Below are 25,683 nucleotides of genomic sequence, written 5' to 3' on the forward strand. Positions count from 1 at the left end.
CGAGCCTTAAATGGCTCTGGCGATCCCAGCTCTGGCGATCCCAGCTCTGACAATCCCAGCTGAGTTCCCTGCAACTCAGCTGGGATCGCCAGAAACCACGTAAAAGGGAAAAAGTTTTTTCCCTTTTACTCTGAGGATCCCAGCTCTGATGATCCCAGCTGAGTTCCCTGCAACTCAGCTGGGATGGCCAGAAACCACGTAAAAGGGAAAAAGTTTTTCCCCTTTTACTCTGAGGATCCCAGCTCTGATGATCCCAGCTGAGTTCCCTGCAACTCAGCTGGGATGGCCAGAGCCATGTAAAAGGGAAAAAGTTTTCCCCCTCCACTTGCTTACCTCAGCTGCTAATCGCAACGCTTGCCTTGCTTTGCTTGCTTGAATCTATTCAGGCAAACAAGCAACTCCCTGCCTGCAATCAAGCAAGGAGTTAGTTGTGGACTTCAACTCCCAGAATTCCTCAGCCAGCAAAGCAAAGCTGGCTGAGGAATTCTGGGAGTTGAAGTCTACAAGTCTTAAAGTTGCCAAGGTTGGAGACCCCTGTTCTATTGGGTAAGATTTTTCCCCTTTGGGAGCTTTAAAAAAAATAGTCAATGGGGGTTTTTTTAGTTGTTCTTTTTTAGACCTAGCCATTTAGGAAGCCGTTTAGGAAGTTTTAAATTTAGCTTTCATATAAAAATTAAAATAAAATAATATTTGTGCAGCTTTCTGAGATTTAGTGTGTTTCTGTAGTGTTTCACTCCAGCTACACAAACACACAAAATCTCACAAAGCTGTATGTGGAATTTTGTGTGTGTAAAGTGTGAAAGTTAGTTTTTTGGACTTTTTGTGGCTGTGTGAGGTTCCTGCTTGTTGCAGGGGCCATTTTGGGTCTAGCACAGCTGCTTTTACATTGTGGGTGAGCCAGTTGTGTTGTGTTGTGTGTGTTTAGAGTGTGAAAGTTTTTTGGGGGGGCTTTTTGTGGCTGTGTGAGGTTCCTGCTTGTTACAGGGGCCATTTTGGGTCTAGCATAGCTGCTTTTACATTGTAGGTGAGCCAGTTGATGTTTTTTAATTTTTATTTGGTGTGCATTGGAAGAGGGGCAGTCTTATATGGCAAGTATAGCCCAAACCCTATATTTTAACAGGAAAAGTTGGGGGTCGTCTTATATGCCCAGTCGTCTTATACGCCGGAAAATACGGTAGGTATTGCAAGAAAAACTATTTTTTGAAAAACAAACAAATGAGCAGTGTATACGATTATTTCCCATGTATTTAATAATTCTGCCCCTTTTCCATATTAACAAGTATAATCCAGGGCATCTTTTAGTGATACTTGGGGACTGCAGACAGTACCTGAAGGAACTGCTTGTTGAGCAGCTCTACTTTAAAACAGTGGAAAGGAAAGCAGGCTCCAATTCTTTCACCAAAGCACTGCTGATTCTGCCGAGTTTCTGCCTCCCACAAACAGCAGCTCTAAATTTACATGATAGCTGTGCTCTGTGAATATGTTCAGGGCCACAAGGGCGTTTCCATTAAAGCACTATATAGATTCTGTATTCAGCGCCATTTATGCTTTTCAGAGACTTCAAAAATTGAAACTATCCAAGAGAGCAGTTTCCCATCCAAGAATTTCACCTTGTACCACTCCGCACTCTCTCATTTGCTCTCTACTGTCCTGGAAGAAGGTGAGAACCTGTATCTCCCCCCCTCCCTTTTCCTCAACTAACACACACACAGCAAGGAATCGAGAAGCACCAGTTTGGAGTTTAATTAACCAGCCTGGGGAAGAAAAGGGCACCGGACACGTGTGTTGCACCATCCCATTAATTACAGGAAAAGGAAAGGGATCAGGAGTGAATGAATACAGGTATAGAAAAGAGCAGTACAGTAAAAACAAGGGGGAACAAAAGAGGGCAGGAGGGGGGAGGAAGAAGAGAAGTCACTTTTTAAATCACAATCTCAAACCTTTTATAAATGTACAAAAACCTTTTCCCCATCTGCCTAGGGAAGAATATATAAATATTTACACTGCCTCATGAGGGAGGTGCCCCGAGATTCAAGCCCTCCCCCTTCTCCTGAAAGCAGCCTTCCCTTCAGTCCACAGAGGATAAAGAACACACCGAGCCTGTTTTTAGCCCAGCAGGAATGCTGGAAGGAGTACAGAAATCCCGACATCTTCAAAGGCTGGAAGAGGAGGCCTTTGCAGAAATCAGGAACAAGAACAGGCACCTGCCTTCCTGACCTCTTCCCCCAAATGCACCCCGTTATTCAACTCCAATGTCAAAGTCCTTCCGGGTGAGGAGCAGCATATCCCTAACTCAGGCTCTGGTGACCAGAAAGCCACCTTCCTCTCCCCACTAATTTGGACGGGCCTCCTAGACTCCCCTGATCCTGTCCCATCAGTTCCTGGAGATCAGGGAGGCTGCTTGATAGAGGTGTTCACATTCCAGAGCGCCACCAGAGCACCATTATCTGGAGTCCCGGTCCTTGTAGGAGGCTGCCAGTTCTCGTATATCGGGGGCTCGTCGAGGGGAGCAGGGCCGAGTGTTGGAAGCTGGGATGAGAGGTGGTGGGGCGCTCAGCAGTCCCACAGCTGCCGAGGGTGTGGCTTTGGCCAGCAGTCCGTTTTGATGGCGGGGATAAGCCATGAGGCTGGGGTGCGGTGGGGGAGCCAAACCATACAACCGGGCTCTTTCGTAGTCCTCGGCAGCGGCGGCAGCAGCAGCAGGCGATGGGGTCTCCAGGTAGCGGGGCAGGCGCTGTAGCGGGTGCAACTCCAGTCCCCGGTGGTAGGGCTCTCGCCATGCCTCGAGCGCAGCATAGGAGGCAGCTGAGGGCGGAGTGGCCACCAAGTAGGGAGAGACGCTTCCTCCAGTCCCAGCTTGGGGTCTCTCAAACACGGCCAGGGTCCCGAGGGGGTGGGAGACATGCAGGGTACTGTGATAGGAAGCACCTGTGCGTAGAGCTCCCTCAAAGCCAGGCAACTCTGGCTCTTCCTTGATCTTCACTTCTTTCTTGAGAGATAACTCTGGGTAAGGGGAGCGGGAGGCATGCCCTGAAGTTGCTGGGCTGCCATAGCGGTGTTCTCGTTCTGCTTGTACATGGGGTCGGCTTGGAGGCTCCTCGTGGATCAGTGATGGGTTCTTTGAGGTGGGAGTAGCTGGAGAGGAGCGCAGCGAATGGCGGGAGAAGAAGCTAGAATCTCTGAATCATACACAGAGACATAAAATGGGAGGGTCAAGATTCCCTGTGCAACTTGGCACTGAATCCCTGACTAGCAGTCACCCTATTGTACCTGTGTACTTAAATAACCAAAAGACCACTTTCTCCTCCACCCTATCAGAAAAGTTATCTATCTTTTCTTTTTCTTGCCACTTATCCCTGAAAAAAGCGTTCAGCGATCTTCAACCCAACAGCAGTAGGCAGCTATCTGGGGCTGGTGGACACATGGAAGTGAAGAGACCATAGCGTGACAGCCCTTACAAAATGGCTGCAGGGGAGAGGTTTGCCAGTTTACAAAATGGCTGCTGGGGTGGATGTGACCATCGCAAAGTGTTTTGTTTTAAAGATAAATCGATGAGGTTGCTCCTGGTCATCCATCTCTAATCCTTCAGGATGCTTCCTGCTGGTTCAGTTCGTTTCTTTCTTTTGGAATACTCTTCATATAATTTTTTTATATATATATCGTACTTATGTAGGCACCTGTAGGCACCTACCTCTGTAATGGTGGATGGGACTCTGCTGCATATCAAGCCTCTGCCATTAATACATGTCCCTTCTCTCCTTTGCCTCTTACCTGTCCTTCTCATCCTTGATCACTGGCCCTTCAGACTTCTCACTCTCCTTGTCAAGCTGGCTGCTTCCACGCTCCATTCCATCACTGCCACCACCTTTGGGCCAGGCTGGAGCAGTAGGGAAGGAAGGAGGTGTACGGTGTAAGCGATTCCATGCCTCATGTGGACTAGGGAAGGCAGGAGCTCCAGGACTGTCTTTCTGCCCAAAGACTGCACTTGAGTCTGGGAAGGAGAGAAGATCAGTTGGCCACGCTAAATGCAATGTTGCCCCTACAGCCCAAAGATCAATGACAAGTACATATGGAAGGAACTGAATTATCTCATTAAAAGAGTGATAGCAGTTATCACACTAATGCGTAAAGCAATCCATGCTCAGAAAGGCACATGGTACAGACTTAAATCGTTCTACTTCTAAATGCTGGTGGAAGGAGGAATGGGGAGAATGCTCACTCACATAAGAATTGTCAACACACTGGGAGCTATTACAGGTAGTGCTCGACTTATGACAATTGAGCCCAAAATTTATTTTGCTAAGTGAAAAATTTGTTTAATGAGTTTTGCCCCATTTTACAGCTTTTCTTACCACATTTGTTAAGTGAATCACTGCAGTTGTTATGTCATAAATATGAACCAGTTGTCAAGCATCTGAATGTAAATCACATGACCATGGGGATGCTGCAACGGTCATAAGTGTGAAAAACAGTTATATCACTTTTTCAGTGCCGTTGTAACTTTGGTCACTAAATGAACTGTTGTTAAGTCGAGACGGCTTGTACGTGACAGAGGAAACCTCTAGCCACATGCTTGATAAAAGCAGAGAGCTATCTGACTTTCCTGCCCGTATCTACCTTTTCTAAAGGGTAGAGATTTGAGTGGAGTTTACCGTATGCTGTTTGCAACAGAAAAAAATCAAAGCCTTACATAAACCTTGCAAAAATTAGCAGGAGAAATCATGGAATTCTATGAATTGAGCAAGCAAATCCAAATCCTATGGTGAAGGAAAACAGTAAAAAGCTAAAATGTCTGAAATTTTTCCTCTTGCTAATGTGCTGTCAAGGAGACAGTCATCAGTTCTGGGTTACTTGTCAGCTGTTAACAGAAAGGTGTTTAGCATCTGATGCTTCATTATGCGCTCGCTTGACTAGTAAAAAAGAATTGTTCAACTTGTGGCATTCTCAGTCTTTCACGTGGCCTCAGAAATCAATGGCCAAATTCCAAGATTCAGCAATAGCCGACTAGGAAATCTAAAAGCTACAATTTCCTAGTGCTTCAGAGAAAGGAAGGAAAATGAAGGATACTCTAATCTCAAAAGAGATTTAACCTAAACGTTCATGGACACTGAGGCCCTGGAGGTATTCATACAACATGAGTTGACCAAGATAACCCTACAGCTTGCAAGAAGCCTTTGCTAGAATTTTAATTTTTTAACTACAGCTGAAACAATCATAAAAATATGATATGGGTCAGTGTTACTGCAGATGCAGTCAAGGGATCTTATTTCTGTCCGATTTTCACACATACCCACTGCAGAATAGGGGAAAGATGACAACAGAAATGGCAATAGAGCCTATAGTTCTCTAAGACTTCACACAAGAACCTCAGCAGTTAGAACGAATAATTAACATTCAAGTAAGTAATGGAGGAGTTTATAGTCCTTGGCTGCTTCGTCCTCCCCCACCTTTTAAAATCCTGGTATGCAAACAAGGCCATTTTTGCTTAGCCGTTTTGATAACCCACAGAAAGCTGCCTTGTGCTCTTTTGCTTAAAAATACTCACTGAAGGATGGATTTCCAAGGCCGCCAAATGCCCCGTTGGAGAGGGCGCCCAGAGAGGCAAAGCTAGGAGGCCTGCCAAAGGGATCTGGAAAAGAAATCAGTGGAGGAGTGAGCAATTGTACAGGAGAGCTTCTGGATCCTGTTCTCTTGGCTATGTTACTCTGGGGCATCGGGTCTTACCAATGTGGGGGCTAGGGTTGAGGAAAGAGCCATGAGGAGTAGCAGCAGGGCCAAAGGAGGGGGCATTGCCTGGATGGACGACACCTGCAAGGGAGAGGAAGTGAGGACAGGGTAATAGATTAAAATAAAAAGAGGGGGGGAAGAGAACAATGAGTATACTTCACATCAAAAAAATGACTTCCAAAACAGAAAAAAATATTTCCAAGGTAAAATGTAAGTTAAGTACAATATATTTTAAGTGCCTCTATTAGTTTTTTCTCATAACCCCTGTATTAAAGTAAGGGCTGCCTGTTCAGATTTCTAGACAGAAAACTGAGGAGAGAATAAAGGGTAGCATTACGGGTCTTATTATCAAAACATCAAGTGCCACAGCAGCTAGATGGCACAATTAGTAGTAGTAGTGGCAAAAAATGGGCAGGGTGAGCTTTAGGAAATCTCAGTTATTTAACCGTCAAGGAAAAGCCTTCCAGTATTTGCAAAAAGCACACTGACCAGCGGCTGTGAAAAGGGTGGCAGGGCGTGACAGCTCCTGGCCATGGGGCAGACTGCCAAAGGCTCCGGTCTCAGGCAAGCCAGTGAGGAGGTCATTCCGGAAATCCAATTTATGGGGATCACCCTGCATCAGCTGTGAGGAAACAGAAGAGCAAGAAGTCCTGGTAAGTAACCAATCAGGCACAAGTCAATCCAACTGGCCTCACTCTATATACTTCAGCAGAGATGTCTCCTATTCTGCCTCACAACAGTCTCGTGATTCTGCTCTCCAACCTCTAACCCAGCACCACAAAGCCCAACTTGGATCCAGCAAGGTTTCCTCTCCATTTGGCTGCAGGGACCTCCTGTGTGCCACACCCCGACACCATACACAGCAGGTGGAGGGAAAGGTGGCCCAGGCTCACCCTACCTTTATTTTCTCCTGGTGCCGCAGGATCATATATGCCACACGGACGTGCATGGCGCACCACTTCCCCGGCTTCTGCGAGAGAAGGGGGAACCATCAGCTCTGCACATTATGTCCCTGAGGGCCAGGCACATGTTGCCCTATACCCTGACTCCTTCACTCTCCCCACTCCAGGGTATATCTCCCCCTCCCGCCACTACTAGTCCTTTCACCTCACGTATCCACTCTTTTGCAGTGGGATCAAAGGGTCTCCCCAATGTTACTCACTCTCAAGGTCTGCCTGAAAGGATCGGTGATCTACAAGGAGACAGAAAAACCACATGGGGGTGAGTAATCCTCTCCCCGCTGTCCCTGCCATTCTCCCGAATAAAAGGTAAACTCACCTGGGTGCCTTTCTGGGACATGCTGGGCGGGACAGCACCCAGCCGGGAAGGCAGGTCAGGATTAGTGCTCTGAGGAAGAAAGAAAGCAAAACAAACCATTAAATGTAAGTACGATCAGTTGATTAACATTCCCTAGCATAGACCGTCTTGAAATCGTCTCCCTCCAACTGCAGAGTTCACGAAGCTTTCAGCTCTTCTTCCACTGAAATATTCTAGTTTCACACCCAGTTGCCAAGGAACTGCAATTCCTTTTCTTACCTACCAAATTATTGGCAGACATGAAATGGCACCACTCTATGGAACCATATGCAACCCCACAGCTTTTTTCAAAACATGAGTTCTTTCTCAAAGCTCATTGGCACATCAAAGCTTATTGGCACATCTCATGTTCAGAACCATTGATTTGCATTCTTTTTGGATCACCACGATTCTCCACAGCCCTAATCTATCCCACCAGACTCACTGCATGCAGAAAACTCAAGCGTCACAATCCTCAAACCCACCCACTTCCACTATAACATGCGAAAAGACCTCCATTACCAGAAAGTAAGCAGAAAAGCCAGAAGCTGTCCATTTTAAAGCTTTCCCTCTGCTCAAACTTCCACAAAACCCCACTGGTCTACTGTGTCTAGAGGGTTCACCTTAGGTTGGAATGCCCCCTGCAGGGAGCCAAAATTCACAGCAGGAGGCAGGACTGGGGAAATCCCCGACACGGTTGGGGGGTAGGCAGGATAAAACTGGAAGAAGAAGAGAAAGCAATGGAAGCACCACCCGGAGAACTGAGGCAGGAGAGGGTTCTGCTCCTTTCTCAGTATGCAGTTTGATAAATTTCATTGGGGCCCCTTTAAAAGGCCAGCCCCCTCCTCCAAAATGAATGCACTTACATTATGTATCCGAAGCCCATCCATTTTCCCAGGGTACTTCTCATACTGCAGAAAGAGAAAAGTAATCAGAAAAGACCCTTGTTTAAATGGGTCAGGTAGGTCGCAGGAGAAGGGAGGGAAAGAAAGAAAATTGTCAGGTCCCCAAACCAGGAAAGAGACATGGTGATTCTCCCAAGCAAAGTTCTTTATAGTTCCCTACCTATAGACAGAATCTTGCCGAACGAAAGCCCTCTTTTCTCTACATCAAGCACACACTCTGAGACTATTAGGGAGAGCCTGTATTCACCTCCTTTCTCTCACACAAAATATCTGGATTGAGCCACTTCTTATTGCTCTGGGATCCGCACCTTCCTCCTGGCGATCCACTTTTCTACAGTGCATCACAAGAATCCTTTTAAACTAACTTCTAAATTCTGATAGACCAAGTTGATCCTTCAAGATGCTGCAAGACGCACAAACTGTGAAGTCTTGCCTGCCACCTCACTAAGTCTATGCTGCACTTACCATGGCTGGGCTGGGTGTGGGCACCATGCTTGACGGGAAAGGAGTGAAGTGCTGGTGGGTGTGCTGGTGAGTGTGCTGGTGCTGGTGGTTGTGTTGGTGGAACTGGAAAGCCAGAGGGCGAATGGCAGCAGCTCCCATGTCGGCCCCGCCTTGCGTCGTGAGGAATCGAGAACTCAAGTCCTGGCGGATTAATTCTTGTTCTGAGGAGGCAGAAGAAGAACCCGTAATTGCCAACTGTCAGGAGAAAAAGGAACCAATGCTGAAAAAGAGAGAAAAGATTTGACTCATACCCCCACACACATAACTCTCCACGTACAGGAAATTCTCGACTTGTGACCGGTCGCTTAATGATCAAGTTAGGACAGACCACCCTAAAGCTACTTAGGAACCATTTTCAGAATTATACGGCTGCACTTGTCTACCCCAGGGTCATATGACCACATTTTTGGCATGTTTGTTTGTTTGTTTGTTTTAGAACATTTATATAGCCACCTACTCGCTCATAGCTACTTTACTGGTAGGCAGCTTACAAATAGTAAAAACACAAAATAGAAAAAAAAAGAGATAAAAAGATAAAACAAATTCACCCACCCGCCCCCAGCAACAGTGCACAATTAAATAAGCCCGTTTGATGGGCTCAATTACACTCTGGGTTCTCCAGGCCTGGTGGTAAAACTACATCTTCAGGGCCTTCCGAAAGATTGTCAAAGTCTAATTTCTGCAGGGATGATGTTCCAAAGGCAGAGAAGGCCCTTTTTCTCGTTCCCGCAACATTTCTTACTTTCCTTCTCTTTCATCTTTACAGTTGTCTGCAATGTTCCGTGGTGACATGACCATGATTTGCATTTTCCCCCTCCCCCCAATTTTCTGGCATTTACTTCTGGTTTGTGGCGGAAATGGTCACAGGGCCAGCGGGGGAGGATTCACTTAACAACTCTTGTAAAAAAAGACATAATTTCAATCCAGTCACCCGATACCTAGACTTACAACCGCAATGACTTGCAACAGTAATTCCAGGTTCAATTACAATTGTTAGTTGAGGACTACTGATAACTCTGCAGTAGCTCCTAATTTTTCTACAACTATTCAACTACTGGTAGTCCAGATTTTGTATTTTGTCAGGGTCTTTCTCTCATAATTCATTATCATACTTTCCAAGGCAGTAACAGTCCTCCTAGTTTATAGCCTCCACATATCCTCTAATAACATTATTCTTTTTTTAGTTTCCCTTTGAAAGTAGATTTCCCCCCCCTTCTTCTTGTTTCCTGTTGCCAGTTTGTATTCAAACTCTTTTTTCAAAATTGGGGGTAGAAATTCCTCTAAGTTTCCTTAAAATAATCTTATGAAACCCACTGCAGTCTTAAAGCCAGGTGATACAACTAGGTTAGTTCCTAGAACAAATCTCAAAGTTGCCACTAAATTGTAATATTTAATGTAGTAAAAGAGTGCAATTATTAAATCAAAATGAAAGGTTATCTTAACTGTCTTTAAAGAACCCAAATTGACTGACATTAAAGTTAAGTTTTTGTCTCAGTCCTCTCATGCTTATTTCATGAACTCAATCTCCAGCATGCAATTCAAAAACCAAATGTAGCTTTGTGTCCCCAAACTGCTTATACCTCTCTGCTGAAAACTATATGTACAATTTAGCCAAGAATAGTTATGAAATTAAACATTCCACATCTGTTCATGTAGTCCTCAACTTACGACCACAACTGAGCCCAAAATTTCCATTGCTAGGGAAGACAGTTGTTAAGCGAGTTTTACCCCATTTTGCGACCCTTCTTGCCTTCTGTTAAGTGAATCAACTGCAGTTATTAAGTTAGTAACATAGTAGTTAAATGAATCTGGCTTCCCCATTGACTTTGCTTCTCAGACAGTTGCAAAAGTTAATCACATGACCCCGGGACATTGCCAAGCACCCAAATTTCAATCACATGACCATGGGGATGCTGCAATGGCCACGTAAAAAACCAGTCATAAATTGCTTTTTTCAATGCTGTTCTAACTTTGAACAGTCACTAAACGAACGGTTGTAAGTTGAGGACTACCTGTACAGTGTACATTTTTATGTTGATTTTTTTGACAAACACACTTCTCACCGAAATGCCTGTCCTGTATCCTGAATATATACACAACATAGGCTAAACTAGGCATGTCCAACCAGCGGACTGCAGGCCACATGCAGCCCTGGATAGCTAGTAATGCAGCCCCACAAGAGAGTAAACATTTAACCTTATTATGTTATTTATATACATTAACTATATTATATACTCTATATGTGTGCCAAGACAATTCCTCTTCACTCAATACGGCCGAGGCAAGCCAAAAGGTTGGACAACCACGGGCCATAAACAGTTCAATCTGTTTTATTCAATCTCCCTTCTTCTTTTCAATTTAGCCCCTGCCAATCTTCCCAAAGTACTTGTCACACCCTATCGTTCCCCTCCATTGAATTCTCTCTTACCAGATATGGCAGCGGCTGCAGCTGGGTGCCCAGCAACTTGAAGCAACGGGGGTGGCGGTGGGAGGCCAGGCGAGGGGGTGAACATGCCTGGGTGGTGGTGGGAAGGGGGGCGAAGGGTGGAGGGAAAGGCGTGGGGAGGCAGGGCCAGCGAGGGGGTGGAAGGCCGGTGAGGGAGTTGAGAAGAAGAGGGGGAGCAGGGTGGGAGGATGGGCTTGGGGTGAGCTGCACCGCGGCTGCACCTGAAAAAGGGAGAAAAAATAAATATATGCCTAGGTCAGGAGGAGACAATAATGATGGAAATACAGAGACATTCAAGAAAGCCGTTCATTAGGCTTTGAAAGGCTTCAGTTTCCATCTCAGTTCAGTGATGGACTCAACTAGGATGTTTTGGATTAGAAGCTTCATCCAGCAGCATGTCCTTAGGTACAGCATACAGGGAACAATGAGGGCAGGTCTCATGGAATTGTTATCAGCACAAACCAGGGCACTATCTACTCTGAATAAACTTTTTTTTTTAAACCTCTTTCTAAAGAAAGAGTTGAGAAAAACATTGAGAAAGAGAAAATGTAGTCCAAATACATGATAGCAATAACTATTGCTAGACTTATATACCGCTTCACAGTGCTTTACAGCCTTCTGTAAGCGGTTTACAGAGTCAGCCTATTGCCCCCAACAATCTGGGTCCTCATTTTACCCACCTTGGAAGGATGGAAGGCTGAGTCAACCTTGATCCTGGTGAGATTTGAACTCATGTACTCACTTCAACTGTGGTCAGAAAGCCCCAGTCCAATCTCACCCTTCTCATAACCTCACTATAAGGAGCAAGTCAGGCCATTTTCTCCCTTTTAAGTAGTTAACTCATCTTCAATGTAGCTACAACAATATACAACTATCTAGGGGGTTGCAGTAGGGATATACAAAGAGCTCTCAAAATTTTCAAATTATTAATAAGACATAAAGAAGGGGAGGGAAATGTCTCAAAGGGGACAGAAGCAGCAGCGGTTAGAGGAAATAAAAACTATGAAAGCGTAGAGGAAACAAAAAACAAAAGGACAGAAGACAAGCTTGAAAGAGATGGATAGATAAAGAAAGTGGAGGGTGGGAAAAAAACAATAACCAGAGAATGCTCCGTAGCAAGAGGGCATTCAGGACTCACCCTCCAGTGCTGAGGTCGAGCCCTACAGAATACGGGGCCTGTGTCTGGCTGGCAAAGGGTGGCACCTTCATGTGCAGTTGGCTCTGGGCAAGGCTGTGGGTAACTGCTCCACCCTGAGGCGTGGGAGGCAGCTGGCCTTTGGGCTGGGGCGTCCCACGAACAGTGTTAGGTGTCTGAGCCCGAGTCTTGACAGGAGGTGGGGCAGGAGGACTTGGAGGCAAGGCCTGAGCCAGAATAGGGGCAGTAGCTGCCTGAGAAGGGGGTTCCTTAGGCAGGAAAGGCACTAGCAGGGAGTCCCGGTCAGCCTCATAGTTACGCTCCTGGCTCCGTTCCAGGCCAGAGACTTTAGGAATCACAGAGAGTTTGGCTTCACAGCTCCCATTTAATGCACCAATGGGTCCCGAGGCTGCCAGAAAAAATGCAAACAGAGAAAACAGGGATCAGGCTATTAGAAAAGGCCCAACAGATTGTGTTGGATTTTAAAACTTTTGGGGTGGTGCCCCATTTCACCGGCGGGACAAATCTGTCAGCTACAAATGCTGATGTACACAACAAGAGCCTCAATAACAAGGGAGGGGGGGTGTAGGTTTCCATTGACATTGCATGTTTTTAAAAATTCCATGGAAACAGCAGAGGCACAATGAATCAAAACGCTTCCAGCAACACAGGTGGCAACTCTCGTCATAGAATCCAGTAAGAATATCATTATTTGATACTTTGCACCCCCAGTTAGAAGCAGGACACTGTGGCAGCTCCGTAAAGTGATCTGAGGGACATTTTTGTGGTAGCTTTCAAGCAAAGAATTCCTTTAGCTATCAGATGGCCACACTATTGAGTCTGTCATCTGCACCTCTAAAACTGTCTGGTTTGGTTCTGCAACCCAACAAGACAGACACAGACTTCAGAGGATAATTAGAACTGCAGACAAAACAATTACTATCAACATGCCTTCCATTGAGGACCTGTATACTGCACAAGTCAAAAAGAGGGCTGTGAAAATATCTACAGACCCCCTCACATCCTGGACATAAACTGTTTCAACTCCTACCCTCAAAACGACATTGTAGAGCACTGCACACCAAGACAACTAGGTACAAGCACAGTTTTTTCCCGAATGCCATCACTGCTAAACAAGTAATTCCCTCAACACTGTCAAACTATTTACTAAGTCTGCACTACTATTAATCTTCTCATCATTCCCACCATCCATCTCCTTCTACTTATGACTGTATGACTGTAACTGTTGTAACCCCGACTCCCAAGCCTGTCCTAACAGAGGAGGAGACTCAGGTGGTGATGGGGAGGAACTGACAAGGCTTCCCTCTCCAGGACCCTCCTTTCTGGCAATGCCTCAGGTTCCATCCAAAGACCAGGAGGAACAGCCTGGGATGTGCCAGGAGGAAGGCATATCGGAGCACCAATTGATAGGGAGCGAGGATGATGAATTCTGGCTTGATCCCAGGCAGCGTCGGAGGGAGAAGCGTGCGCAGCAACGGAAGAGGCGTGGGAGGGCCAGAGATTGAGCTGAGTCATGGAGCCACGCCCACCAGGAATAAAAGTGGGTGGGATTGATCTTCAGGCTTTGTGACGGACAAAGTTAAACCCTGAAAGTCACATCGTGATCTCTGAAATTCGACTTGGATATATTTTGGACTGAACATTGACTAAACTCTTGTCTCATGGATAATTTGTTACTCCTGGAACGGACTGAAGATAAGTCCTCTTCTGCTTTATGGGAGTGAAAATGGTCTTGGCAGGCATTCGGCAGTTTGCTGCCAAAACCTTTTGTCTGTCAGGAATTCTAATCTGTTTACCTAATAAAATATTGGCAGGCGTGCTTGGTATTACGTTTGCCTGTGTGAGGAAGGGGGACAGAACAGTAACTTTGTTGCTGGTATCCTTACGATTTATATTGATAGTTTTTTCCTGATTGCTTATTTGTACCTTATGACTATCTTAAGTGTTGTACCTTATGATTCTTAATGAACGTATCTTTTCTTTTATGTACACTGAGAGCATATGCACCAAGACAAATTCCTTGTGTCCAATCACACTTGGCCAGTAAAAAAAATCTATTCTATTCTGTTCTGTTTTATTCTATGAAGTACTTTGCTTTGAAGTTCGTGCAAAGGCTCCGTCACAGTGCTTTATGGAAGTTCCACAGAGCCCTGCGTGGGGAGGGCAATTGGGGAATGTGAACACCTGGGTTAGCAAAAGTCATATTGTCTATGCATGCAGAGAAGCAATTTCTGCAATCAAAGTTACCAAACAAAGCACATCAGCCTCCCCGATCCTGGCCAAATTTTTTGTAGTGACACAGTGGTTTCACCTACAAGGTTCTCTGCTGTGTTGAAACAGTGGTGATCTGCACAGGGCTATTTAATGCTACTTTTATGAAATGAAATTCTTCTCAAACTCAGAATTGCTTACTTCCCTCTTTTTGACAGAATCCCATATAAGTATATTCTGTCTTCTATTCAGTTGTTCCTCCTAATCCAAAGATCCCGTTGGCTCCCAGCCTGATGATGTTTAGGAACCTATTAAAGCCCTAGTTTCCTCTTAAGCTTTGGGGCAGAGTGCAGGATGAGGCCCTGCTAGATGGATTTGGGCGGAACTATTCAGGGGGTTTTTTTTGGTCTTTTTTTAACTGTAGGCTGTCCAAAGACGTTAGGAGTTGGACAACAGATGAATTGTATAAATAAATAATTACAAGCATCAGGAGACAGAGGACCTAGTATAGGTCTGAAATGAGTCTGTTTTGTCCTAATCTTTGTTGATGAAAAGATAATGTTATTATAAATCTGGTTAGAATTATGTTCTAAACTGAGAAGAGAAAACTCAATTTTTTTTAAAAGCATACAAGCCCAGTTTCTCCAAGCTGCCTTGGAAATTACAACAAAGGACATTCGGCTGGCATGATAAATAACCAGGTAGGTTGGGAATTCTGGAAGCTGCCATACCCACATAGATGGAAGGGGCTACTTTTGCCAGCTGTACCTCTCTCACACAACAGTTCTCTACCATCTAAGGCAGAGGAAGCTTTTCTACCTGCTTGCTAACCGATTCTTTAAATCAGATGGAACAAGTACTTGGTATAGATAAAACAGAACCACAGTGCACCAATTTCCCCACAGAACCAAAAATCGGGCTCATTCAAGTCACACTGAGAAATGCTGCAATGTTTTCTTTAGTGCACAGAAAAACAAGCAGACCCCCCCCCCCGCCCCGCTATTTGTCCACACCCAACCTTTGCTGGTTGAGACAGTGAATGACTGTTCGAGGTCATCAATGGAGGCCTGCAGAAAGACAAGAAACACAAGGGGTTCATTATACTCCACAAATAAATAAAAAAATAAAAAATAAAAAATAAAAAATAAATAATAAATAATAAATAAGTAAGTAAGTAAGTAAGTAAGTAAGTAAGTAAGTAAATAAATAAATAAATAAGAAAGCTACCCAGGAGCTTTTAAAGGACCCAGGTATTTTTCCTTTGGAAGTAGAAGCATGGTAAGGTTTTTTTTCTACAAGGAAGTACAAGGAGTATCTTTAATGTAGGATTGGCTGCTTTCCATGATAGGTAATTGGGCTAGGAATGGTTGCTAACTAAGTCAAACTATTCTTAATTCATCACGATTCTCGTTTTAGCATTTCAAAACAAAAACTCTAGTGTTTTTGACCCAAGACACCAGGGACATCTCTTGGTAACTAGAACTGGAATATAATATGGCAATATTTCTTCCAGAATAATACCCATTGGAAAACAGTTACAAGTAGCCCTTGACTTACAATCATTCATTTAGTGATCACTCAAAGTTACAACCTCACTGAAAGAAGCGACTTATGACCGTTGCAGAATCCCTGTGGACACGTAATCAAAATTTAGATACTTGGCAACTGGCATGTATTTATGACAGTTACAACTATGGCAAGAAAGGTCGTAAAATGGGGCAAAACCCACTTAACCATTGTCTCACTTAGCAAGGGAAATTTGGGGCTCAATTGGAGTCATAAGTTGAGGACTAACTGCACTGTACACTACTACTGATCTGCATTAACTTGCTATTAACTTTCAGATGCTGATTAAATCCCTTGTTTTTAATCTTCTACAATTTTCTCAATGACTTATGTTGTACGATTGGGATTAGGTGAGAAAGGCCAAATGGTTTTTTTTACTACTGTTGTATAGGAGTGTGTGTCCATATGCATGCATAAATAATTGTTTCCAGATTCTTGCTCTCTTGTTATTCATCCTAAGACCACTAAAACACATGGGGTGCACTTCATACTTGGTATTATTTACCATCCAATTTACAGAAAAATCAGCCACAAACCTTTTTTGATAACATTTGCAATAGGCTGGGAAAAGGGTATACTCACCTACACTTTCAAAAAAAAACAAACCCAAAAAACCCCAAAAAACCCTGGCCAATTTAGTCAATTGATCTACCATCCAATTATTTGTTTGAAATTAGGAGCAAACACTTGTTATCGCTTTCTCTTCTCCACACTGTAAAACAATGAAAATAAAGTCCTACATTTTGTCCTCAGCTCAGTACAAAACTTCAAAGTATGGGGTGTTTTGTTTGGAGCTGTGAACACTAATAAAAGCCATTTCAAGTTTTGACAATTTTGTGCACGCCTGGAATTTTGGTGTAATTCTGTAAAAAGATATAAAAAATGTATTCACACACTAAATGTTTGTGCAAAATGAAACTATGAAAAGCAGTTTACCTACATAGAAACAACTTTAATATCTTTTTGTAATATAGAATTTCTAGCAACATTGCCCCTAAGTCATTTCTAGAAAAGCAGGCAACAAGGATTGGGGACATGTCATAAATTAGGCCCAGAAAATTATGGTTGCCTACCTGCTCCTCTGGGTCGCTTTCTGCATCACACTGTCAAAAGTACAATGAAGAAAAAGAAACAGATGTCAAAAAGAGCAATATAATGGAAACTATCCCTCTTTGGAGCTTTGCTATTTTTATTTATATATTTATATTTATATATATATGATACATATATATATATATATACACACACATACACTATACTATACACACACAAACACACACACACACACACACATATGTAAGTAGTGGAGATAGATAGATAGATAGATAGATGGATAGATAGATAGATGGATAGATAGATAGATAGATAGGTAGGTAGACAGATAGATAGGTAGACAGATAGATAGGTAGATATAGATATAGATATATCCACTACAAACTATACTGTAGAGATTTTTACATTGTGACAGAAAAGCTAGGTCTTACTGTATCCAATACAAAATATATTTTGAAGAGTATTAAGAGCACAAGAACGTTCTTAAAAATTGTGGAACACAGGAAAAATGATATGCTATTATTGTACACAGAATCCAGGAAATTAGTCAGGATACCCCAAGATACCCTAAAATGCACTGGAATCTATCATTTAAAAAATTGAAGTATGCACATTGGCATCATTGCAAGAATTAACCATAACTAAGGGAGTGAATGAGCATTTTAGCACCTTCTAGCTGTCCTATACACAATCCATCACTTGCTGTAGTATATTCATTAAGAGGAGCTGATTTCTCTGCTCTTCTCAGGAATCCATTTGTAACTCAATTAAAGTCTGCTTTAGTCTGAAGAAAAGAATTCCACTGACGGAATGCTTAGGCAATTAAAATTCAGCCTTGCAAGAATCATGCTTTGAAAGAGTCGAGGAAAGAATATTCATACACTACCCACTTACTATATATCCAGTTTCCAGGTAAGATTGGAGGGAAGGCTGAATTTGATTTTAAAAAGAAAGAAAAGAGAAAAAGAAATTGATTAGACTCACAATAATGAGGCTTGCAATTAAAGAGCAAACAGGCCAGAACTTTAGATACCAAGTTTTGTTTTGCTGAGCGGCAAATGAAATGAGAACTAAACTGAAAATAAGGCCATGCCTACTTTCAAAACGTGTGATCCGAATTTCCAAAATAGGTCAGCCAACAGGTCAATAGAGCATATTTGAAAAGTAATTGCTCCACTCTTTGATCTATTTTGCTGGGCATATGATGGCATATGACAACATACTGATGATTGTACTAAGATTATTCCTGTATAAACAATTTAGCAGATTCAGATACAAAGTCAAAAACATTGCAATTGTGACTCTCTCAATAGTCATAAAAACAACAACAAATTTCCCTTCATGGGAGATTTGTTGTTGTTATTATGACTATTGAGAGTTATGAGTTATGACTTAAGGAACATAGTCTGAGGGCCCATCAAACTCCTTCAAAAATGGCCCACAAAACTGCAATTGCCAACAAGGAAATAGTTATTAAATACATGGAGAATAATTATTAATAATTTAAATTAAAATATTTAAAACTAAATATGAATTAAAGTTAATTTTCTTTCTACCCACATTTAAAGAATGTATCTGGCATGCCATTCCAACAGCTAATGCAGCCTCTGGCTGAAAAATATATCCATCCTAATATAGATACAGTGGACCTTTGTGTCTTTTATTATATAGGTTTCAGAAAGCTGTCTTTTAGATTTATTTAATTATGTCTTTTCTTGGTTTTGCTCTTCAATTTTCCTTTGTAAAGCAAAGTTCTAAAAGCATTTTTTTAATTCTTACATACGTCTGATTTGTCCTTTATTTTTTCAAGAAAATATATAAGCACTCCTAAATATAGGTGAGCTTTGTTCCCACTCTACTGCTGTTGGTTTTATTTCAACTACATAATCAAAAAATCTGAGATTTCAATTCATCTTAGCCTGATAGTTTCAACTAGCTAGCTGTTTTGGACATGTTAATAAACAAAAAAATATGCAAAGGAACAGAAAATTAAAGAATACAGGCGGAGTTGTCACAAACTGCTTTTTTGTTTTATTTCCAATAAAAGCTTAGCAAATTTTATGTATGTATATTAAGATAGAGGGGGAAGGTGAAATGCTACCAGTTTGCTCTGGTTCAGGCAAATTGTAGTAAAAAAAAAGCTACCGGTTCAATCGAACTGGTAGTTTAAAAAAGCGACAATCAGCTGTGCCATGCGGAACAGGAAATCCTGCTTTCTAGCAAAGCTAAACCGCACGGCACAGCTGATCCCCCCCAATCCCCCCCTCGATGTTCTACTTACCTTCCCAAGCCTCCTTTTGGTGCGCACTGTGCATGCAGCGTGCATTTGGCATGCAGCGTGCATGCGTGGCCAGTGAACCGGTAGCAAACCAGTTCAGATTTCACCACTGAGAGGGGGTTTATGGCCCAGTTATGTAAATATTGCAACTGTATAATATTCCCTTCACTGAGTCTACATGTCAACCCTGGAGCTGTCTCTGAGCGTCTTCAAGGTTGCCACAGCGAGGCTGGCTGGAGGTGTGGGAAAGGGAGGGGGAAGTAGAGATAGCTGGGGGTATATGTAGCCAAAATAACATTCTTTCTTCTGGACATCTGGGTTGGAGAGAAAGACCTGATTGGGGTGGGATATGTGATTGTTGTCTGTGATGGGGGGAAGAACTTTGGATTTTGAACCGGGTGGGGAAAACCTGGGGGACTTTAGATTTGGGTTTTCACCTGCTTTGATGGAGAAGGAGGTGTGGATAATTGATGTGGCAATACCAGGAGATAGCAAAATACAAAGAATTGGAGAAAGTCACTATCAAGATCTGGAAAAGCGAAATGGAAAGATTGTGGCATAAACCAGCCGTGGTGGTCCCAGTAGTTATCAGCACACTGTGTCCCATACCAAAAAAATCTGTGAATCGACAAGTTACCATCTGAGAATTGCAGGTGGCCACGCTGCTTGGATCCACAATTATACTACTTTGATATGACATCCTAGGAAAAACTTGATGCATGTGTAGGCCAATATTAACTAAAGAATTGGCAGCTGTAACTTAACATTGTTGTGAATAGAAAATAATATTACAAACTTGTGTGTTTTAACACATTTAATACTTTGGAAATTGACCTGCTAGACGGCTCAGAAAATTATAGTGGTTATTACAGCCTGATTTGTGATAGGCTATAATAACCACAATGGCAATGTTATGAACAGGCAAAGCTTCATTCCATGACGACTGCTGTACCTACTGGCTCAGAAGACTACAGGCCTTCTGTTGCCTCTGTCTATTTGCTCTTCAGGATCTTCCAAACACCCTGAAGTAGCGTTTCCCAAAGCTTTTCCTTCCCACTCATCTAGCCCAGTAAAAATGGCAAAGTGGAGCCTTTAAGAAACATCCTTTCAATGCAGCGAGTCATACTAGCCCGTTGTCCATCCTGCAATTTTCCACATGACAGTATTGAGAAACTGAGGTGCTCCCCAGAAGCAGATTTCTAGGAGAAGTCTCTGTAAACTTCAAGTTTCCCCAGTTCAAATGAGCTGCTTTCAAATTTTATCGCACACACATCCCTGCCTACTTCAGTTTCCTCCTCTTCGCACCACTCCCTGAGTCTAAGACCTCACCTGTTTGTGCCGTCTCTTGCTTCGTTTCCTCAGTGCTCTCTCCCCTCTACAGCCCTGGCTACGATCCTTTTCTGAGCCTTCGTCTTCATCTTCAGGCTCAGAATTGTTTCCCTCACCCCGTTTCCTCTTTCCCGAATGTTTCAGCCGAAGCTCCAATCGTTCTGGAGTCTTCAAGGTTGCATCCTTCTGCAGGAGTGACAAGGTGGGCATTATAATGGCTGCAGACATTCTACCCTCTGAATAAAAGCTGTGATATCGCAGCTGCTGCTGTGGGATATAGAAATGTGTGTTTAAATATAAAAACTGGAAAGCACCTTACAAATTGTGATACAAAACTCTGGGAATATTGAAATATCTAGCCTGGATACTTAACTATAAATACTAACAATTATTTATCTTGGATCCAGAAATAACACTTACATTTTTTTGCACTGCATTGCAGATATTGAACAAATGAATTATCCAAACATCTTAAAAAAAATTGGAATCCCAATTATTTGTATAATAATATCCTAAATATTATAAAAACACTTTCACATTGAAATCCAGTAAGAAGTAGTTGTTAAAAAGCAAGACCTAGGACACCTGGTTTAAATACATATGTAGCTTTTAGGTCCACAGACTAAACTGGGGGTTGTTTTTCTTTCAAGTGTAACATTCTAGGAGGGTAAAACAGAAGCAAAAAGAAGGGAAAGAAGCTATGTACACTGCCCTAAAGTCCTTTAAAAAAAGGACAGATACATGCAAAAAATTTAATCTGGTCAATTATGTCCCAAATTCCACAATTAGACAATGTATATCAAGGAGCTAGCTTGGCAATAACTATTTAACAGACTCGTAAGGCAACACTGCAACAAATGCTGACCTAAACCATAATGATGAACACTGCTCTGGGAGAGGTAGTCATTTTTGTGAAAGGCCTCTTTGGTTCAAGGAAGAGACCGGCTGTTTGAAGGATGCCAGAGAAGGACAAGAGCTCTAGAAAAGTTCAATCATAGAAGCAATGGTATATTTCTGAATGGCAAGATATTGCATTAAAGGTTATTGCATACTTTTTGAATGCTTGACTGTGTGTGGTGCAGTAATGTTTCTTGGCAGTGTACTGCACTGCTTCAGAGTTTCGTAAAGACACCTGGATTCACACCCTACTCCTCACCGAATCCTGCCTAGCCAGAAAGACTGGCGAATCCAGTCTGAAACTGGTCTACATGCTCAGCCTTGAACATTCCTGAGTAAAGCAGGAATGCTTTCTCTCTGCTTCAGCAGGTAAACAGCTGGGCCTTACATATCATCCAATAACTACACTGCTTATTGAAATCCTCTGATTAATCCCTCCCAAGAAATATGCAGTTTACAGAGACAGGTCCCAGCCCTAGAAAAATGCCTTGGAGGGGTAAACTGGAACTCGCACCTAAAAATACATCTTCTCCACCAAGTATATTAATAGGCATAATCAATCAAGGAGGAAACAAGCTCATCTCAAAAAAATTTCAGGCTTTATGTTCATAATACACTTTTGTGTCCTGTGGCACAGATTATGCCCACTATACAAATTCAGAAAGAACATTAAGATACATCCTTACTGTGAGCTGGACCTTGTCAAGAATATTAACAAGGATCTTGCAAACAAGTAAGTGATTCTGATACTGTGCTAAGTGTACACAGTCAGTCAACACCATCTTACAACTTTTATTATGGAAACTTGCCTGAACTGCTATTTTAGCCAAGAAAATATATGCTCATTCCATCTCATCTCAAGAATCTTGTTTCTCTGCTTAAGCAGAAACATAGTAAATAAAAAGCATTAACCTTTAGTCACATAACTAAGGATATAGAAACCACAGACAATAAATGTCCATGTTTTCTTTTTATATCTTCCCTTCGTCTTCTGGGTATATAAAAACAATTTCAGATTTCTGAACTTCACCAATCACAGCTGGAAATGTCCTTTTGCCTTGCTATTACAGAGTTTTCACTGACAATCTTTTTAAGGAGTATAAGTATACCCCTACTTAGCAACAATTCAGTTTCATCTGGTAACAATTGAGGTCATCTTGTTTCCTTTAATTAGAAGATCCAAGGTAACAACATAATTAAAAATTACTTGCTATTAAGAAAAAAGAAACCTTAATTTCCATAATGACCCACCCTTGCAAACATCATTCTGGACATCATTCTGCAAAATCTTTTATGATTATTAGTTATCTGCACCACTCCACATAAACAGGTGGGATCCCAATTTACTCTCTTTTCTATATATCTCAGGGGAGGCCCAAAGACAAGGGCAAGAACCAATCTATTGTTTTAGCCTTATATGCATGAAAGGACATGACCCTCTGTTGGATCAGGCTGTGGACCACCTCACCTCAAGTGCCTCTAAACTGACAAAGCTCGCAATGGCAAAGCCATCAATGAGGTCCTCCTCCTCCTCCTCCTCCTCTTCCTCCTCACGACTGCAAGATGATCCAGAAACTCTCTTCCGCCGTCGGAGGGGCCGCCGTCGCCGCCGCTGTAGGGGGCGTCCTTTGCTAGGAGCCACAGGGGCAAGTGGAGAGGGGCCTTCACTGTCTGATGCTGAAGATGAGGAAGAGGACAAGCCCCGATGGGGAGGGTCTCCAAGACGGCTTCCTCTACGTCGTGCACAGCGACTCTCACGGTCCCGCCGTGAGCAACGTCGCTGTCTCCGTGCTCGGCTACTGCTGCCTCCTCCCCCACTCCAACATGGGGTAGGAGCTGCTGTTGTTCCTTCCATTATGCTTCCCTCCGAGGTACAGAAAATAAATGTATTGTGTCCAATGGCTGTTGCAGGCACGTGAAAAAGAAGGAAGACACCCTTCACCCCTCACCAGCCAGAAGCATTGCAGCTGTCCCTGCTGGCTTTCTGCTCTTCCATGGAAGCCAAGGAGAAAAGCACCACACTTGTGAAAAAGAGGTTCTCCTTTATATTGCTTTAGAGAGAGAGAGAGAGAGAAAAATTTTGTATTCCTTTACAAGATGTCCTTGGCTGAACTGTTAGCAACTTTTCTTGATTTACATGTAAAAAACAACCATTCAAAATCCAAAAAAGTTCCTTTTTGCTCTGGAAAGTCAAGGAAGTAACTCTTTTGCTCAGGTTTAATTCTCTCTTAAGGAAAATACAAATGGCAACTTCTGCTTTTTTGACTTCCTCCTCAAGGCCAGACTAGTCAGTCAAAAAATAATTAAATACTTTTGAAATAAAATTCTAAGATCAAACCGAACTAATAAGGAAATTAGCCTGTGCCAGCAAACAGAGCTCTCTTTTAAGGTACAGCTTCACCTTTGGGTCAAGAAGAAAAAAAAATCAAACATCAAAAAAAAAAGCCTTTATTCGGAATTTTTACATCTCTCCGATCTTGAATCAGTCATAGAGAGATGGGATCCTTTGAACCAACTTGTGGTACTTGCCAGTTCGCTGCTTCTCCCTTGGAAGCTTCTGATTTAAGTGCCTGTATTTATTTAAAGAGATATAGTGTTTATGTTTACGTGTTTCTAAAGAGCATCATCTAGCCTTAGGGCTTCTGCCTGGAAGGAGGCTTTTTACATTTACCCAGAGAGGGCTAATAAGCGCTTCAAGAGCCTCCCCTTTAAGACTGCAGATGCGGCTTTTCTGCCAACAATGGCAAATGGCTTCCTTCTCAGAGAGCATTGGCTTCCCCCTCGCTTTGAGGACTCCCAGGATTACTCCCCTGGCGGCATTTCCTTCCGAAGCCACGTTGTCTTTTGAAAATCAAACGGGATCTTTTTAAAACAATTTTTTTTTAATAATTATTTAAGTTCTCTCGGATTCCTCCTAAAAGGTATGACCTTGCCCTTTAAAAGTCCAGGCTTGAGAATCTGCTTCCTTTCATTCCATCCCCTTTAAGAGCGTCCGATTAAAAGTCCGCCACACGTTTCCTGTCGAAGCACGGCCTCGCCTTTAAGCACCTTGATTATTATTATTATTTTTGTATTATTATTGTTATTATTTTTAAAGTCCTCCTCGTCGGACAGCCGCTTTTTTTTTTGTTTTCCACCACCGGCATTTAAAGGGCCTCCAAGCGCTTCCTCGGCCCAGCTCGCGCTCCCCTTTGGGCATCCAGCGTCCAAAGTCCTCCGGCGGCCCCTTTAAGAGCCGGCCCTCCCTCTTAAGTCACAATGAGGCCCGAAGACAAACTTCCCCTTTAAGAAGGCCGAGTTCCCTTTAAATCCATTGACAGGAGCTGGAGGCTTGAGGGGTTTCTTGTCCGCCGGCGGAAAAGTGTCCCCTCTTCTCGATGTCCCCCTCACCACACCCCCGGGCTGTACCTTTAAGAGCGCCGGCTGTTGAGGGTAGTTTCGAGTCGCCGCAGCCAGTCTCGCCCCGTCTCGGGGAGCGTCCCGCGAGCCTCTACGCCTGACGGGCAGCGAGGCCGGCTTCCTCCGCTCGTCTGGCGATCCCCCCCAGCTGACTGGCCGGAGCGGTAAGGATGGGGGAGGGGCGGCGGCGGCCTGTAGGCGCGGAAGGAGAGCAGCTGCCTTGGTCGCGTTGCATCCCCTTCCCCCCGCGGGTGGGGAGCTGAGGGAGGTAAGGTCCCTTTTTTCCTCGCTTCGCCTCAGCTGCTGCCCCCCAGACTCCCTCTCTCCCTAGCTGTCTCTGCCGGATCTCCTTCCTCTCTGCGCACGACACGCAACTCCGCCCACAGCGTCATATCCTTCCGCCACAGAGCGGATGGATGGAAGCGACGGAATCCCTCCGCCGGAAGAGAGGGGGGATAGTTCCTCCTATTAGACTTCCATGTCACAGCGGACGGAGGAGAGACGTCGCTCCCTCAACGTCTTTCAACCCCCGCCGGAGTCACTTCCGTCCTGTGGGGTGGTGACGTCACAGTCCTGACGGCGGGGAAGTGAATGGCTTCCTCTCCGCAATTGCGCGCAATGACGTCATAGAGGCCTCAAAGTGGAATCACGCCTCGTTTGACGGGGAAGGCCCGTTGACGCCTTGCGTGGTGGCAACCCAGTTGACGTCATCAAACGATCATGTGATCCCCATCTTCCAACAATGAAATGATTCCATGCGATTCTTCTTAATAGGAGAACAATCAGCTGACCCATTTCACTGATTCAGGATTCACCCTCAGGGGCTTTTTTCCCCCAAACTTGGCATCTTGAAGGTGGGTGGACTGCAATTCCCAGAATTCCCCAGCTAGCTGGAGACTTCTGGGAGTTGTAGTCC

The 25,683-nt window shown here is 43.5% G+C and overlaps 1 protein-coding gene across 11 annotated transcripts; it reads right to left on the reverse strand.

The window, feature by feature from the left end:
• Positions 1-1,721: 1,721 nt before the first annotated feature.
• On the reverse strand, positions 1,722-25,426 carry FBRS (fibrosin). 11 transcript variants are annotated; one of them, XM_034419770.3, is made up of 18 exons: positions 22,837-25,426; positions 20,472-20,657; positions 17,759-17,794; positions 16,885-16,914; positions 15,264-15,312; positions 12,017-12,422; positions 10,861-11,099; positions 8,394-8,593; positions 7,890-7,934; positions 7,647-7,742; positions 7,006-7,074; positions 6,890-6,919; positions 6,626-6,697; positions 6,217-6,349; positions 5,725-5,808; positions 5,546-5,629; positions 3,772-3,991; positions 1,722-3,179 (listed from the first exon to the last, which is right to left on the reverse strand). In XM_034419770.3, exons 1-18 carry the CDS (start codon positions 23,221-23,223, stop codon positions 2,444-2,446), a joined length of 3,102 nt encoding a protein of 1,033 aa, XP_034275661.2. In that variant the 5' UTR covers positions 23,224-25,426; the 3' UTR covers positions 1,722-2,443. The 11 variants fall into 11 exon arrangements, with proteins under 11 accessions (XP_034275661.2, XP_034275659.2, XP_034275658.2 ...); XM_034419768.3 differs by having other exon boundaries at positions 20,472-20,735; positions 22,837-25,253; XM_034419767.3 differs by having other exon boundaries at positions 20,472-20,738; positions 22,837-25,253.
• Positions 25,427-25,683: the final 257 nt, after the last annotated feature.

The sequence above is a fragment of the Pantherophis guttatus genome, chromosome 4 (assembly GCF_059756535.1).
Source record: "Pantherophis guttatus breed Tessera chromosome 4, ASM5975653v1, whole genome shotgun sequence".
Classification (NCBI taxonomy): Eukaryota; Metazoa; Chordata; class Lepidosauria; order Squamata; family Colubridae; genus Pantherophis; species Pantherophis guttatus.